The 18,481-nt window shown below is 39.9% G+C and overlaps 1 protein-coding gene across 1 annotated transcript in view; it reads right to left on the minus strand.

Moving 5' to 3' along the window:
* LOC122812560 (connector enhancer of kinase suppressor of ras 1-like) overlaps nt 1-18,481 on the minus strand; it is a 719,099-nt gene that overhangs the window by 390,042 nt on the left and 310,576 nt on the right. The window contains exons 9-10 of the mRNA XM_044084817.1: nt 18,285-18,315; nt 12,031-12,203 (exon numbers count right to left, since the gene is read on the minus strand). Coding sequence (XP_043940752.1) covers nt 12,031-12,203; nt 18,285-18,315 — 204 coding nt within the window. The remainder of the gene's footprint in view (nt 1-12,030; nt 12,204-18,284; nt 18,316-18,481) is intronic.

Consider the following 18,481-nt stretch of genomic DNA (forward strand, 5'->3'; position numbering starts at 1 on the left):
GGAGTGATTTGTGACAGACGGGTATCCGTAAGAGTGAAAGGGAAGGTCTACAAGAGTGTAGTGAGACCAGCTATGTTATATGGGTTGGAGACAGTGGCATTGACAAAAGGCAGGAGTCAGAGCTGGATGTGGCAGAGTTAAAGATGTTAAGATTTGCAATCGGTGTGACTAGGATGGATAGGATTAGGAATCGGTATATTAGAGGGTCAGCTCATGTTGGACAGTTTGGAGACAAAGCAAGAGGCTTAGATTGCGTTGGTTTGGACATGTGCTGAGGAGGGATGATGGGTATATTGGGAAAAAGATGCTAAGGATGGAGCTGCCAGGTAAGAGGAATAGAGGAAGGCCTAAGATAAGGTTTATGGACGTGGTGAGAGAGGACATGCAGGCGGTTGGTGTGACAGAGCAAGATGCAGAGGATAGGAAGAAATGGAAAGAGATGATCCGCTGTGGCGACCCCTAACGGGAAAAGCCGAAAGAGAATGATGATATATATACATACATACATACATACATATGTATATACAGAGTGATATCTCCCCTTTCTAATAGTATCTATAGTGGCTTATAATGTCATGAAGAAAAAGTGATGCTCATTATTATCAGTAATGTGTCTAACCATTGGATTCTTTGAGTTCTGAAATGTAATGTCACTGACTTGCTTTGAGATGCATTTGTTCAACGTTCTATCCATTTTTCCTATACAGAAGCTGCAACATAATTGACAGAAGGCTACATAAACCAAATGCGTAGTTCTACAGTTTGCAAATGTATAGCACTTATTCTTCTTGCCTGTGTTAGGATGCATAAATTAATTTCGTGTTGAGATGTATTTGCATGAAGTGCAAAGCCTACAGGGAAATTTGCCAATGCTATTGGAATTAGAAGGTGCCACTTTATTAAAAGAATTGCATGGCAATTGTTTCAATTTCTTATTCCTTCCATTTACAAAACAGGGAGCTTTTCCAGCTATATCTTTCAACACAGGGTCCAATGAGAGAATTTTCCAATTAGCTCTTATGATATCACATATATACCTCACATCACCAGCATAAGTCAACTTGATTCTGTTTCTGGTTTTATTACATCAAGTTTGTCCCATCATATTTACCACAGAGTCTTCTCCTTCTATTGATCGGTTCACACCATGTACTCTTTTAAGAATGGTCGAGCTGTATCTCCCTTTATTAAATGGAAATTAGCCGTCTCTTTCTCTATTTTGCACTTGTATGCACTTATATCCCCTCATTTGAAAGTGTGTTATCAAGTTAATGATGGCTGTGTTATAATCTTCTTCTCTTGTACTTAACCTAGGAGTTCTGTATAGTTGATTCTTAATAATACTGGAAAAAGTAAAATACGGGTGCATGCTGTTCCTGTATAACAATTTTTTTTTACATTCCTTTTTGTATAGGTTCATATTAAAATTTCTTGCCCCATCTATTGAGATCTCTATGTCCAAGAAATTAATGCAGGTGGTAGAATAATGGAGAGTAAATTTCAAAAAGTCTGTTCTGCTTTCCAAATTATAAAGTCCTTTAACTTATCTACCATACCTGCCCATAAGGTAGACATCATCCACAAGACATTTATAAAATGTGAGTGATTCTCCAAGTGAATTATTGTTTAGCACACAGTTATTCTCCAACTCAGCCATTACCAAATTGGCATAGCTGTTTACACATGGTGTGCCTATGGCAACACCCCATTTCTGCCAATATATGGTCTTATCAAACAATAATATACTGGTTTGTTGCATTAGATCCATAAGATGGCAAATCAGCTCTATTTTAGCCTGATCAAAATCACTATGAACTTCCAAGTAATGTCTTATTGACGTCTGCCCAAAATAATTGGATATAATGGTAAAAAGACTATTCACATCTAGGGTTACCATTATATAATCGGTCTCCCCCTTCACTGCTGCAAAATCAGACAAAACATCCAGAAAACGGCCCGTATCTTTTATTACAGTCAAAGTGGATTGCACCACACTCTGTAATGCTTGCTCAACTTAAATGGACAATGGTTCCATTATCCATCCATTACCCAACATGATAGGGTCTTGTGGATGTTTGTAAACCTTAAGTAAGCCACTTTTTACTGGAATGACTGTTTTTTTTTTTTTCCATTATCTTCTTCTTCTTTCGGCTTTTCCCGGTTAGGGGTCACCACAGCGGATCACCTGTCCGCTCATGATTGGCAGTGGAGTTTTACAGTGTTGAGTTGCCAGCCCAGCGCCCAACCTTCCACAGAAGGCACACACATGCATACAATCACACCTAGGGCCAATTTAGTGTGTCCAATCCACCTACAGCATGTCTTTGGGATGTGGGAGGAAACCAGAGCACCCAGAGGAAACCTACGCCCCATGTTTGTTTTCCAGTATAAAGTATTCAAATAACTCTTTAGATATTTTATGTTCCAATGGTAGATTTTTTAAGTGTCAAATTAATATTATGATACATGCTGTAACCTTGCACCCTAAGTTGTAGTACCTCCCAACAATGTTAACATTTTCTTTACATATTCAGATCAGTTCATTACCACTATGGCACCTCCTTTGTCAGCAAGTTTAATAACAAAGATTGTATTCCCCCCTCAATTCATGCAGGGCCCTGCTCTTCTCTTTACTAATGTGGTAAAAGTGATGTTTAGAGTCAAGCAAAAAACTGGCAATGTCCTGTTCACATAAATTAAGAAATGTGTCCAAAACTGGTATGCTTTGTGGAACAAATGTACTTGGTTTCTTAAATATATTAAAATCAGCTGCTGTATTTGTGTTACACATTGATGTTACATGATATTTCTTCCAAACATTTTTAAATTCAGAATTACTTCACTTAATTCTGATGCGGCAGTTGGAACAAAATCAAGGTCTTTATTCAATACTGACCACTGATATGGAGTGAGTTCAACATTAGATATGTTAAATATAAGAGCATCTACTTCACTGCATGTTTGCTCCACCCCTGTTGTTCTTTCCAACCCAATAAGAGGTGGTGCTTCCTTCCTCCTCTCCTCACCGATCTCATTCTCTCCTTGTTTGTGGATGCAAATTACAGAGGCAGTTGTGAAAAAAATGAAGGGAGAAGAGATTCTGAATTTACTTTTTATCTATTCTCTTTGGGTCTGGCTCCCAAATCTGAAATGTTTAGAGAGTTAGAAGAAATTTCTAGTGTCAACTTCAGTGATATTCCTTTCCAAATTATATTCTATAGTAGTTGAATTAGTTGAGATTGAATTGATATTCTCCGTATTCTGTTCACTTGAATTGTTACTGTGAACTCTAGTTTTTGGCCATGTGAAAATATGGCCATTCTTAAAATATCTATGGTCTCTGGCCAGCTTTTTAAATTTAATAAGTTCCAGTCTTGGATCAAATGAAGTCATTTAAATATAAATTTCTTAATATATACTGACTCCACATACTTAGTTTTTTATATAAGTTGCAGTTTTTCAACATCTTGTAACATTTTTCTTTCAATTGGCATAAACTATTCTAATAAAGAGCACATATATCTGAAACTTTGATCTATATTCAGAGCTTGCCATTTATATAAAAATTCAAGGTGTGTTGTTCCATAAGTAGGCATAAACAACACTTGCAAGCCTCTAGGTATTTTATAATGTAGGCACACCTCTAGATGTTGACTTTGCCATTGCTGCCATTTTAGCTTAAACAATAAATGTTCCAATTCTCTCACTTTGACATTAAAATCAGTCATATTTGGATTCCATATATCTTCAGCGATATCTAACTCAGTAAAATTCATCCTCAGTAATAGATTTTTAGATATATAAATGAGCTTCTTGTAATCCTGTGAAGCTACATTGCAACTTCACAGTTTGAACGATATTCTAATTCAACATCAACGGAATTCTGGTCTCTTCCTTTGGCCATGTCTTGTCATCCCTGAACCAAAAATACAAATGTAAATCCACACAAAAATGTTATGACAAGTAAAGTGCAACACCACAAAAAGCAAAACAAATATGAATAAAAAATGATGCTGTTACCAGGCCATTAAACATAAAACCAAAACTTTTAATAAAACAGGTACAAACAGACGATAAGCATTTTCAGGTTTCATCAAACCCTTCCTCAGATCTGCCATTATCAATTAAAATTTTGTTTAAACAGATAAATCACTAACAATGAAATGTCCATTAAGGGCCACTACCCATCTCACAAACCAGTCAAGTTGTTCTATAAAGCCTCCGCCCTTTGAGTGATGGTTTTATAGGCATATTGGTATTAAGTCCAAGAGATATACAGCCTTGCAGTTTGCGTATCTATTTCATCTTATTTTGTTCAGTTTTTTAAGTGATATCTTCCCCCTTTTAATATTATCTATAGTGACTTGTAACGCCATGAATGAAAAGTGATGTTCATTATCAGCAATGTGTCTAACCAATGGATTCTTTGAGTCCTGAAGCCTAGTGTCACTGATATGCTTCATGATATGTTTCTTGAATGATCTACCCATTTTTCCTATGTAGAGGCTTGAACATAATTGACAGAGGACTATATAAACCAAATGCTTAGTTCTATAGTTGCAGAGGTATAGCACTTATACTTTTTGCCTGTGTGAGGATGTATAAATTCGTTTTGTGTTGAGATGCATTTGTAACAACTGCAAAGTCTACACGGAAATGTGCCAACTCTATTGGAATTAGAAGGTGGCGCTTTATTACAAGAGTAACATAGCAATTGTTTCAAATTCTTATTCCTTCCGTATACAAAAGAGGGAGCTTCTCCAGCTATATCTTTCAACACAGGGTCCAATGAAACAATTTTCCAGTTAGCTCTTGTGATATCACATATATACCTCACATCACCAGATAAGTCAAACTTGATTCTGTTTCTGGCGTTGTTACATCGAATTCATCCCATCATATTTACCACAAAGTCATCTCCTTCTACTGATCGATTCACATCATGTACTCATTTAAAAAATGATCAAGCTCTATCTCTCCTTATTAAATGAAAATTAGCCATCTCTTTCTCTATTTCACTGCGCTTATATCCCCTCATTTGAAGGTGTGTTATCAAGTTAATGATGGCTGTGTTATAATCTTCTTCTCTCATACATAATCTAGATGTTCTGTATAGTTGATTCTTAATCATTCTGAAAAAAGTAAATGACAGGTGCATGCTGTCCCTGTATAACTAATTGTTTTTCTTACATTCCTTTTTGTATAGGTTCATATTAAAATGTATTATCTCATTTACTGAGATCTCAATGTCCAAAAAATTAATGCAGGTGGTAGAATAATGGAGAGTATTTCAAAAAGTCTGTTGTGCTTTCCAAACAGATTATAAAGTCTTTTAATCTCTCTACCATACCTGCCCATATAAGGTAGACATCATCCACAAGGCTTTTATAAAATGTCAGTGATTCTGCAAATGAGTTATTGTTTAGAGCAGTTATTCTCCCGCTCATCCATTACCAGACTGGCATCACTGTTTGCAAATTGTGTGCTCATGGCAACACCCCATTTCTGCCAATATATGGTCTTATCAAACAATAACATATTGTTGTGTAGCATTAGATCCATAAGATGGCAAATCAGCTCTATTTTAGCCTGATCAAAATCACTATGAACTTCTAAGTAATGTTTTATTAATGTCAGCCAAAAATCATTGGGTATAACAGTAAAAAGACTATAAACATCTGCTGTTACCATTATATAATCTATTTCTCCCCTCATTTCTGCAAAATCATACAAAACATCCAGCAATACCACACTTCATGACAGATTCCATTTCTGAAACAGGCTGCCTTGACCTGTCCAACAGAGTACTTCCTTAACAGTCTATAAAACAAGTATGGATGACTACATAGGTGATCACAAATTCTCACTTAGGATATGTGGGGATAATATATTTGTTAGGGAATGTTATTAGTCTCCCACCAGTATTGGAACATATGGATGAGGTTCTTTATTATCTCTTTGGCTGTAAGCTTAGTAAAAAGTCATGGAAAACAAACTATAAGAACAAGACTGTTTTTTGGCACCTGAAGGAGACTTCTTAAACTATACATTTGAAAATTGTAGTGGTCAGCTCTAACAAATTACTACAGTGAACAGAAATATCTCTATTTCACCATTCAATATAAGTATGTCCTTCTCCTCCATTGCAGTACATAACTGTACACCCCTCAAATGATAGAACATTTCTACATTTTGCTCCAAAGTATATTACCTTACAACTTTTGAAAAACATTAATTTGACCATTTTGACTGTGTTGTCCACTGCTAAACATTGACAACCAATGTCACAGAGTGGAGGACTGTTGTAATAAAGAAGTATTGCTTATTACATTCAGCTACCTGCCTATACTAGTACTGAAAAGTACAGTTTTGTACCAACCATAAATGTAGATGTTCGAAGATCCACATTGCTGCAGTCCTAACACTTGGGTAGTCCGCTGTCCCAGTCGGCCCGAATACCAAAGTATATGGCTGACGTCGGTCAAGGCGCATTAGTCTGACGTCAGGACGTCAGGGTACAAATGCGCATGACCGACGTCATATCCTCAGTCTTTTCTTGCCCCAGATGTCAGAAGACCCTAAAAAGATAAGGCCCAAAACCAAGAAACACCAAACACTCCTGCACCAAATATATATACAATATATACAAATTTACAAGAGTATAACCCCACCCACACAACCACCCCTAAACACAGAGGGGAAGGAGGGATAAATTGGACTGCAGCAATGTGGATCTTGAACATCTACATTTATGGTAGGTACAAAACTGTACTATGTTCTTCATACCACATTGCTGCAGTCCTAACACTTGGGTAGAATCCCAAAGCAGAGGTAAGGGAGGCTGGCAAATCATAAAGAAGCAGGAGCTGTCAACATGCCCTGCAAAATAGCTGTGGCAAAACCAGCCCTAGATTTAGAGTAGAGAGGAAGGTGGTAATGCTTAGAGAAAGTATGCACTGAACTCCAAGTAGCTGCCTCCAAAATATCCTTAGTTGCCACCCCCCTTAGAAATGCTGTTGAGGTGGCAGTAGCCCTAGTGGAATGAGGCCTAATCCCAGCTGGAATCTCCTTGCCATGATGGGAATAACAAAATGCAATGCAAAACCCAATCCACTTAGAAATAGTTTGTTTTGACACAGGCTTGCCCTGAGAACTCAAAGCAAAAGAAACAAACAACTGCTGAGACTGCCTAAAATCCTTAGTCCTGCTTAAACAATAACGCAACTGCCTGTGTACATCTAAAGTGTGCAAAATCTTTTCCCCCTTATTTTGGGGATCTGCATAAAAAGTAGGCAAATGAATAGTTTGGTTCAAAGCCACACTAGAAACCACCTTAGGCATAAAGGAAGGATTAGTACGTAATGATACCCTATCCTTATGGAAAATCAAAAGGCTCAACTGCCATAAGGGCCTGCAATTCAGAAACCCTTCTTGCAGAAGTAATGGCCAACAAAAAAGCAGTCTTCCATGACAAATATTTCAACTCAGCAGTAGCCGAGGCTCAAAAGGTTGTAGAGTAAGTTTCTCCAACACAAAATTGAGATCCCAAGCAGGAGTAGGAGCTCTACGTGGGGGTCTTATATTCTTTGCCCCTCTAAGAAATTGCTTGAACAAAGGATGAGAAAACAATGGTGGGTCACAATCATAGTGAGCTGAAATTGCTGCAGCATGAATCTTAATGGAAGAGAAAGACAAACCTTTGTCCAATAACTCAGTAAGATATTGAAGAGCCACACTCAAATTAGGCTCAGAAACCTCCAAATTCTTTGCTGCACTCCAAAATAAAAATCTCTTCCATTTTTCTGTACACTTTCCTTGTACTAGGTCTTCTGGCTTCCATAATCACATTCAAAACTTGTTGAGGAAGTTGAGACCTGCTGTGTTTCAAAACAGAATATGCCAGGCTGTTAGATGAAGAGAGTGAAGCTTGACATTGAGTAGATGACCGTCCCTCTGAGACAATAGGTGTGGAATCAAAGGTAAAGGCCATGGAGGCTTCCTTACCAGACTCCTCAGTAATGGGTACCAGTGTTGCCGAGGCCAATCTGGAGCTATTAAAATCATCCTTGGCTTGTCTTGTCTGACCTTTAGGAGTACCTTTGGGAGAAGAGGCAGAGGTGGAAAGGCATACACATGAAGATTTTCCCAACTGAAAGAAAGAGCATCCACTTTCCAAGCTGTGTGATGAAACCTTGTTGTGCAAAACTTTGGCAGCTGGTGGTTTAGTGGAGAAGCGAACAGATCTATGTCTGGAGTTCCCCATGACACTGTCAATTTCGAAATACATGAAGATCCAGTTTCCACTCGTGGGGATCCATGATTTGTCTGCTTAACACATCTGCTAAGGAGTTCTGTGCTCCCGGCAGAAACCTTGCCTGAAGAGTTAGTTGCAAGCTGAGCGCAGTCTCCCATAAAATCATTGCTTGCCTGCATAGAGGGTAAGAATGTGTTCCCCTTGTTTGTTGATGTACCACATGACAGTTGTGTTGTCTGTTAGAATCAACACCTGCCCTGGAAGAAGCAACTCCTTGAAAGCCATTAATGCAAACTGGACTGCTAACATCTCCTTCATGTTGATATGTAGATGCTGTAGTCTGGCAGGCCACTTGTCTTGTATCCACTTTCCATTCAGATGAGCTCCCAAGCTATGTCTGAGGCATCTGTCGTTAGAATCTGACTCGCCTCTGGCCGGGTCACAGAGAGTCCCTTGTTTAGGTGACATTCCTGAGCCCACCACAAAAATTCCTTTTGAATGCAAGGTATTATTTGAATGACAGTGTCCAAATCCTGGCAGTGCTGTGTCCATACATTTTGAGATACCATTGCAGCTTCCTCATATGCAGTTTGGCATTGGGAAGCACCAGAATACAAGATGCCATGAACCCTAAGGCTTGAAGGACTGTCCTTGCAGTCAGCCCGGACTGAAGAGATAGTTGATGGAAGTAAAGGGAAAGATTCTTTTGTTTGTCCGGGGTTAAAAAGGCCATCTGGGTTGCTGTATTCAGTCTCACACCCAGAAAGCACATGTCTTGAGAGGGTACTAGACTGGACTTTATTTCGTTCACAGAATACCCCAGGCATCTTAGCACTGCTATCACATATTCCAAATGCTGTAAAAGGTCTTCCTTTTCTTGAGCCAGAATCAGGCAGTCGTCCAAGTAAGGATAGATTTGTATTCCTTTTAGCCTGAAGTAAGCTATCACTGGAGCCAGAACCTTTGTGAATACTCTGGGCGCAGTAGATAAGCCAAAGGGCAATGCAGAGAACTGATAATGGGAATTCCCAGCTCGAAATCGCAGATACTTCCTGCAACTTAGTCTGATAGGTACATGAAGGTAAGCCTCCTTGAGATCCAAAGTTACCATCCAGTGATCTTTGCCCAGCAGAGGTAAAGGCTGTTGTAACGTCAACATTTTGAACTTGGGAATGTCCAGATAAGTGTTGAGGATAGATAAATCCAAAATTGGTCTCCACGTGTTCCCCTTCTTTGGTACTAGGAACAGGCGAGAATAAAATCCTAGGCCCCTTTCTGGCACAGGAACCGGCTGAATGGCCCCTATTTGGAGTAACAGCGAAATTTGCTTGTGAGCCTCTTTTCTTTGTAGAGGAGGAATGTCTGGCATGCCTTTGAAAGGAGGCAAGGTATGGAAATAAAACCTGTAACCGTGGTGAATGATATCCAATACCCATCTGTCTTGGGTAATTAAACTCCAATTTTCTTTGAAAAGTGCCAGCCTTCCTCCCAAAGGTGCTGCCAGATGAGAAAGCACTGGCAGCTGAAAAGGCAGGTCATTGGGTCTGTTTACGAAAGGACTGACCCCTGCCCTCACCAGAAGACTGAGCAGGTGAACTCCTGTCCTAGGCCTAAAAGAACCTTGAGCTCTGCCCCTACCACGTCTAGACCTACCCCTAGACTGGGAATCATAAGCAGGATATGTCCATCCCTTAGTAGGCCAATTTCTACTAAACTTCGGAGGCTGAACCTGCAAAAAATCTTTAACAGTCTGCATAGACTTAGCCTTGTCCTCCATTTTCTTTAAAACAGCTTCCACAGGCGAACCAAACAACACGTCAGACTGTAACGGAGCATCCAAAATCCTTGTCTTAACATGCTCAGCTAAATTCTGATCCCTTAGCCAGGCGTGCCTACGAAGAACAGAACCAGTGGCAGCCACCCTCGAAGAGGCCTGCACAGCATCAAAACCACATTGCAAGGAATGCTTACCCACCTGTTCAGACACATGAACTAAATCCTGCAACTCTTTACACTCAATACCTTCCGCCAGAGCATCCACCTTAGACTTCAATTGTGAAAGGAGATAATTTTGATATTTTAACATGTGGAACTGGCAATTCAAAGCCCTCATGGCTAAAGTGGAAGAAGTATACACCTTCTTTCCCCATCTATCCAAAGCCCTTGCCTCTTTATCAGGAGGAACAGGATTTTAACAACAGAAGCCTTAACACCTTTAGGCCCCTGAGAAACAGTTTCTGGGTCTGCCCTAGGACTCTTAAAAAGATACTTATGAGCTTCAGGCACCCTATAATACCTATCTGGTTTAATTGGGGCAGGAGGCAAAGAATCAGGGTTCAGGGAAGCCTCTGCAGAAACATCTTCCACCACATCCAGAACAGGAGGTATAGCTAAAGGCCTATGCTGGGGTAAAAACAAAAATTCCCTAAGCCTCTTCCTGGAATCAGAGAAATCTTGGCCTTCCCATTTAAAATGCTCCCTCATGGAATGAAGAGTCTCTGAAAAAGAGAAATCCTCAGGAGGAGAAGCCGAAGGAGTAGAATCATCCACATCAGAATCAGAATAAGGAGGATACTCCTGCAAGTCTTCAGCCGAAGACTCAGAAGCCTCCGAACACTGCTCAAAACTCTCAAGCTCAGGATCCACCCTAGGCCTCTTATCAGGAGGGGGCATAGAACCTCTAATCATAGTAATCAAATCTTCTGCCATTTTAAGCATATGTTTCTTAGGCAAAGATCCCGAAGAACTAGGAGAGACCCCCACTGAAGTTAAACCTGGCCTGCCTCTCAAAGAAGCCTTGGAAACAGAAGGGGAGGGCCTAACCACCTTAGGAAGAGAGGAGAACAGCCACCTGAGAAGCCCCTTCAGCCTGGCCTACCTCCTGAGAAGACACATCTTGTAACAGTAAAGTCTCTCCTGAGACTCCAAAGAAACTTCTGGCAGAGCCTCCGGCTCCACTGAGCCTTCTAAAGAACCGACGTCCGGGACTGATGGTTCTTCCAACCTAGGCTTTGCTGCTTTGTCCTTGCGCTTTTGGAAGCGGGCCGGAGCATCCGACGGCATTTTATAATTACAACGCTTCCCAAAACTAACGTGGCACAGTCTAACCTTCTCTTTATAGTGCGTTTGTTAAATCTAGCACAAGAGCGACATCCAACAACGTCGTGCTCAGGCCCTAAACAAGGTATACACAAGGTATGGTAATCCCTATGAGGTATCTGTTTCCCACACGAAATACAGTTATTCACTTTTTCTGACATCCGGTTAAATACTGAGGCAAGAAAAACAAAATATTCTCCAACGGGTACTTAGCCAACTTTGATTCGGTCTGAAACTCCGACTTCAGAAAATTTCAGAACGCCAACCTGCACTCGCAAAACTGCTTCTGCATCGGACCATGCGGCAAAAAAGACTGAGGATATGACGTCGGTCATGCGCATTTGTACCCTGACGTCCTGACGTCAGACTAATGCGCCTTGACCGACGTCAGCCATATACTTTGGTATTCGGGCCGACTGGGACAGCGGACTACCCAAGTGTTAGGACTGCAGCAATGTGGTATGAAGAACATCAAAATTCTGTGTGCTACCAAATTGTTTTCTTCTAAGCTTTTATATCATAAATCAGCACATACTAATTGCTCTTAGAAATTTCATGAACTCAGTCTAAGTTTAATGAATAGTATCTCAGCATTTCTAACTAATCTGTACCAACTATGTATATGTAAACTAGTATTGGATGCAGAAATAGAACAGTCTTTAAGTTCAGATGCTTACATTTGGATGGGTATACCAGTACAAAGAATTTTTCTTCAATGCAAACCATCCCTTCCGCCATTTTGGTGCCATAAAGCTTGGGTTGTCCTTCTTTTGCCATAGCCAGCCATCACAGTCCACTTCACCCAGATCACAGCATGAGATCCGGCGTCGGCTCAGCTTTGTAGCAGATCCTGGCAAAAATGAAAGAAAGCATTGTTTTAAAGACAGAACCTGACAAGCTTCCATATCATCAGATGCCACTGCACTAAATTACAGCCTACACGAGGTGTAGTCCTGCAAAGCATTCACCAAGAACATTTATTTTCAGATTTTACTAGCCTTCCACGAGTCTTGAAACAATCCAGTTCTTCATTTTCACTCAATCTACTAAAACACTATTACAAATGATTGTCTTTTTGCTGAGGCTTAATGTAAACAAGGTTAAATGTCCTCATCATTCTGACTTTCATTCTATTACTTATTTTTGCAACACTTCACTAATTTAGTAGTTTCGTTGTTTGCCTAACAGGCAATGTAATTATCTTCCCAGAATTTCACAGCCATTCAGTCAATTGTACAGTTTTTATGCTCATAAACTTGTCTGACAACAAAGAAATTTGACCCAATACCACTCAGAACCAACAAAAACAAGGTATTGGACCCAATGGCACGATAAAGGCTTAATGGAAACAAGCATAGCAACCTTGAACTTAAGTTCGAGGTTCAAGCCTGTATCATGCTATTGGGTCCAATACCTTGTTTTTGTTGTCTGTCTGACATGCATTTCTTCACTTCTTTTTACTTATTTATTTTGAATTTGTTAATCAGGTAGGTGGGCTGATTCAGCTATGACCTCAGTCTGACTCAATGCAACAATTGCCCACGAATGAAAAGGCTTTGTGCTGTAAATTGTGTAAGTCATAAATTACATAAAGAGTGAGATAACCGCATTTTACAATTTCAGCGCATGGATTCTGATTGTCATAAGGCTGCAGTCATTCAACTGTGTTTCAGTGTCATATATATTTTGCTACCCGATTGTTTTTTTCCAGTATGTTCACCAGCTGTATCTGATCCACAGTAATTATACACTGTACTACTGAAATAAGTCTTAGCAATACTGTGCGCCTTCCTAACAGAAATTAATGAATATAAGTGTATTTTTTTTATTGAACACATCTATTCAGGCAGTATAACAGTATTTATGTGCATTATGTGGTTTCATTTTATTGAGACCTGACAATATGATACAACTACAACTAACAGTATGTGATGTTAGGAAGTTATAATATACCCTGAGATTATGCCCCATCAGGTTTGGTTATATTAAATAAGAGGGTACAGGGGGTTAATGTGTGTGGAGATTTACCTGTCCATCCAAAATTTCTTTCTTGTTTGAGGTCCTTTCTATGACATAACCTCAAATGTTTCAGTATTGATCAAAAAGTGCATGATTAACCACAGTGTAACTAATCGAATAACCATCAATAATGGTTAGATCTGACCATAAACTAATCACTCTGGATATCCACATTTCGCCACCACCCCCGGTCAAAGAGACCACCGTGAAAAACTTTTCAAAAGCAAACTTCACGTTACTTAAGATCGAGGTGGGAAGTTTCAAAGCCCCCATGCTAAAGGATAACGCTGTCCAAGCTGCAAAATCCTTTACTAATGCACGCTATGGGCACCTACAATAATGCATGGATCATGCTATCTCAAACAAAACAAAGATTCACTCCTCCAAGAAAAGGAAAGCAGTCTGGTGGACCCCTGCCATAAACAAGCTATACAATAGAAGGAGGAAACTAGTACAGAAAAGAGTAAAATCCCAAGAAGGAAAGATATCCCTGATCAGTATCAGCAAGAAACTACGTTCCCTCATAAAATCATCCAAGGCTAGCTTCGAAAGAAAAATTGCCATGGACTCCAAAGATAACCACAAGGCATTCTTTAGCTAAATCAAGAATCTAAGTGACAATTCTCAGATCTGCTCAGAGTTAGTGCAGAATGACACAAAATACACTGAACCAACCAATATAGCCAACATCCTGGCAGACAGGTTCAGTGCAAACTTCACCCCTCTCTCACCCCCAAAAGGGCCCATAACTATACCAGAAAAATGTAGTGCCCCTGAAATCACAGACAATCAGGTTACAACAGCCCTCACCAAAGCCAAATACACAGCATCATTGGGACCAGACGGTGTCCCAGGCTGCGTCCTACACGAGCTCAAAGATGAACTAACCCCTCACCTAAACACACTGTTTAAACTCAGCCTCTCCACAGGCTATGTGCCCACAGAGTGGCGCACAGCAACGGTTATTCTACTCCACAAAGGTGGAGCCACAATGGACCCCAGAAACTATCGCCCTATAATCCTGACTAGCTTGGTCTGCAAAGCTATGGAGTGCATCATCATGGATCTCATTAACAGAGACACTGGAAATCTCCAAACACCGGACCCTACCCAGTTCAGCTTTGTTAAGGGCAGATCATGCCTCCTAAACCTGGTAGACTTCTTTGAGACAGTTACCAAGGCTATAGATGAGGGAAAGGTGGTCCACACAGCCTACCTCGACCTTGCAAAGGCCTTCGACACCATTCCCCACTCAGGTATTATAGACAAGCTCACCAGCCTAAACATAAACCCCTATGTCACAAGATGGGTTGCCAACTGGCTCATGGACAGAACCCACATGGTAAGTTTTGTGGGAGCTAGGTCTGACTCTAAACCGGTTACAAGTGGCGTTCCCCAGGGCTCAGTCCTAGGACCCCTCCTGTTCGGCATATACTTCTCAGAGGTACAGGCAAGCACAGGAGGACTATGGCTGACCAAGTTCACAGATGACTGCAAACTAGGGGCTATAATTGACTCTTCATCTGACACAGACATCCTCCAAAAGGGTCTCTCTGAGACAGATACCTGGTGTCAAAACCATGGCCTCAAGCTAAATGCCAAAAAGTGCATAGTCATCCCCTTTGGAAAATCCAAAGTACCCACAAACTACCACATAGGTGGTAGCCCCCTAAATACCGAAGACATAATAAGGGATTTGGGGACCCAAGAAGATAGTAACCTCTCCTTTGATAATCACATTGCCAAAGTGGTTAGAAAATCCTTCTATGTGGCCCACCTAATCACAAAAGGGTTTGCATCCAGATTGAAAGAGGTCATTGGGCCCCTCTACTCATCACTCATCAGATTCATCACAGAGTACAATGCCCCATTTGGGATATACCTTACCAGACACCTGCAACAACTGGAAAGACCACAGAAGTACCTCACCAAGAGGATCAGTGGCCTCAAGCAGATGCCCTATGCAGCTCGACTGAAGAAACTCCAGCTGTACTCGGTTGCATACTGCCTACTCAGAGGTGATCTCTGCGTGACATTCAAGGCCATGCCCAACCCAGAACTGATGGACATGCTCCACCTAAAGAAACTGTATCCCCTCGAGCCACACACTCCAGGGATCTAAACTTTACCACAACAATAAATAGGACATGCTGGAGGGATAGATTCCTGTCCCAGAGACTTCCCATGCTCTGGAACAAGATTCCAATCTACATTAGGCAGAGCTCCTCGCTAACCCTCTTCAAGAGAAACCTTGACGAGTGGATGGGAAACAGAAAGTTTACCCCAGGGATCACTATAATGGCTCTGCTGGACAGAGGCACAGGGAACTAATCTAAGGGGGCAGCGAAAGCCAACACATTCTGGCTAGGTTTATAAATGCCTTTGGGCAGATAGCCTAGTACCTACCTACGAACCTATCAAATGTGAATGCAGTGCATTCCTGAAGTTGCCTGAACCAACTTTAGAACATATTAAGATCTTTCCACTTCAGGAAGAAAAACTTTGACCTAAGGTCTTCAAGAAATGGAGGGTAAGAGCACTTGACATAGTAGTGCCCTAACAGCTTTCCACTCATTTATTTCCACTTTAACTGGTAAGAGCTGTTATGGCAGCACACCAAGCATGGTAGGCCAGACTTTCCTTCCATCTACCAAAGATTTTATCTCACACAAACGCTATTAGGCCAGCCAATAAATATAAGTTTTTCACCATGGCTTGGATCTGCACTGGCTCTTCCTTTAGATGGCCATACCTGAAACAATTCTAACAAGAACCACACAGTTAAATTAGTTAAAAATTAACAAATTCATATCCCAACATATCACCCACCTCTGTAATAAATTTCCTCTATAGGTAAAGAAGAGCCTTGTTACCTTCAAAGCAAGCCTAGTTAATTGGATGGGCAGCCTCAGATCCCCACCTGGTATATCTTATATCACCTTCTTTGAAGCTAATAAGATCAAATAGTAGTTGCTTATGTAAAACCCTACTTACCCTTACTTTAAATACACCTATATAAGGCATAAACATATGGCCTTTTGGTAGAAGTGTTCCTTTTTAACAGTATAAATCAGTACAGATGAAGCCATAGAGACTTCACCTATATCATGAAGACATGATCCGGCCCAGTACTGAACACCAGTCCATCACAGGTTACACACACACACACACACACACACACACACACACACACACACACACACACACTCACACACACACTCGCTCACACACTTGCACATGCATGCATGTATATGAATAAGCACACAGCCACACACACATGAATAAGCACACAGACAGACACACACACACATACATATATATATGCATGTATATGAATAAGCACACAGACACAGACACATGAATAAGCACACATACAGACACACACACACACATACACACACACACAAAAGTGACTCTATGTACAATGTAGCATTTTAAAAACTACTTAGCAGCATGTCTCTGAAATGTAGGAAGAATCTAGAGACACCAATGAAAACCAAAGTGATCATGGAGAGATCAAATAAACTCTTTACAAAACACTCCCTACAACAGAACTGAACCAAAGTCGAACATTTATGAGGTAAATGTGTCAGCAGCCATATCATCCTTATTCTTTGTAGATCATGCATTGCACTAACTATACCAACACACTCAGAGCATTACCTTTTATTCACACGTGGGTCAGCAATCATAGTACAGTTTATAAAACACATATTAGTGCACAAGTATTTAACAGTTCTACTCAGTTTCTTGTTGTTTTCAGCTAATCTTTTAAATAGTAAAACATCCAAGCCTTGATTTGTCTAACATTAACACTGGTCATTTGCAATAATCTTTTTATCTTAAGCTTGACTTTGATGCAACATTCACATCTCATGTTCTTGCTGTATTAAGAAACATCCAGTTGCTAAACAATCAGGTTTAGAAAGTGACATTGCAACGTCCCGTAAGACATACTCATCCTTCCTTTCCACTTCATATCTGTTGTAATACCAACCTTCTTCAGATTTTATAAATTACTGACTTTTGCTCCTGGCAATGAAGCAGACTGACCCTTCCCATGGAACAAATTCTGTGGCCTTTTTTGACTTTTAAAGTTAGAAATATCCAGATTCTTTGTATCAATTAAATGGATTAATTCTAGTATTGTTTAGCTGTATTCATTAGTGTTTGTTCATAATCCCACCTCCAAATATTTTTAGAATTATTTCAGCCCCCTTTACTATAGAATTTTAGCTCCCAATTCCGGAATAGTGAAAAAATAGTATATTGTTCATTTAAGTACATATAAGGATTACTTGAATATTATAAACATATCTTATCCACCAGGGTTAATGGTTTACTCAGGACTTGCATTTTAGGATTTTTTTACTTTCTATAAACACCTATAAACCTTTGGTTCCTTCCTATAAACACATATGGTCTGTCTGTAATACATCATGGAAAAAAATGTTAAACTAAAATAATTGAAATTCTGCTTCATTTACACTTCTATTTACTAAGGTTCCAAACACACACACACACACACACACACACACACACACACACACACACACACACACACACTGACTCACTCTTTCTCTCTCTCTCCACAAACAGATATAACTTGAGTCTTTTGGTGGAAGTGAAACTTTTTCCAATACAAATTAATACAAGTGAAATAATTGGGTTGGAGTTGGCATAATGGTTAAGGTGTTTATTTCATAGACAAAATGTAAAGGGTTTGACTCTCACCAAGGGAAATTGGCTAAGCTTAAAATGGCCCTCAAGGGCAGCTAGCCTAGTACTTACCTATGATCCTATAACACTACGGTTATGAATAATGTACTGTAGCATCATATCATTCTCTAAAAAACTGCACAAGTTATTACTACATGAAACAATACTGAGATGAAAAAAAGACATCACTCACCTTTCTTTTTGTTTCTTCTTGTTACTTGGCTCTACGTAAAAATGAAAAAAATGTATTAAAAACTAATTACCTAAATTACTTTGACATAAATAATGAACATAAAGTGAAATTATTGTAACTTTAAATGTGGTTGTTTTTGCAGTAATATGGAGGTTATGCTTCTCTGCTTAGTTGATTTGGAACTGTATAAGGGATAC

This window comes from Protopterus annectens, chromosome 1.part1 (genome assembly GCF_019279795.1).
Source record: "Protopterus annectens isolate FY-2018-M chromosome 1.part1, PAN1.0, whole genome shotgun sequence".
Classification (NCBI taxonomy): domain Eukaryota; kingdom Metazoa; phylum Chordata; order Ceratodontiformes; family Protopteridae; genus Protopterus; species Protopterus annectens.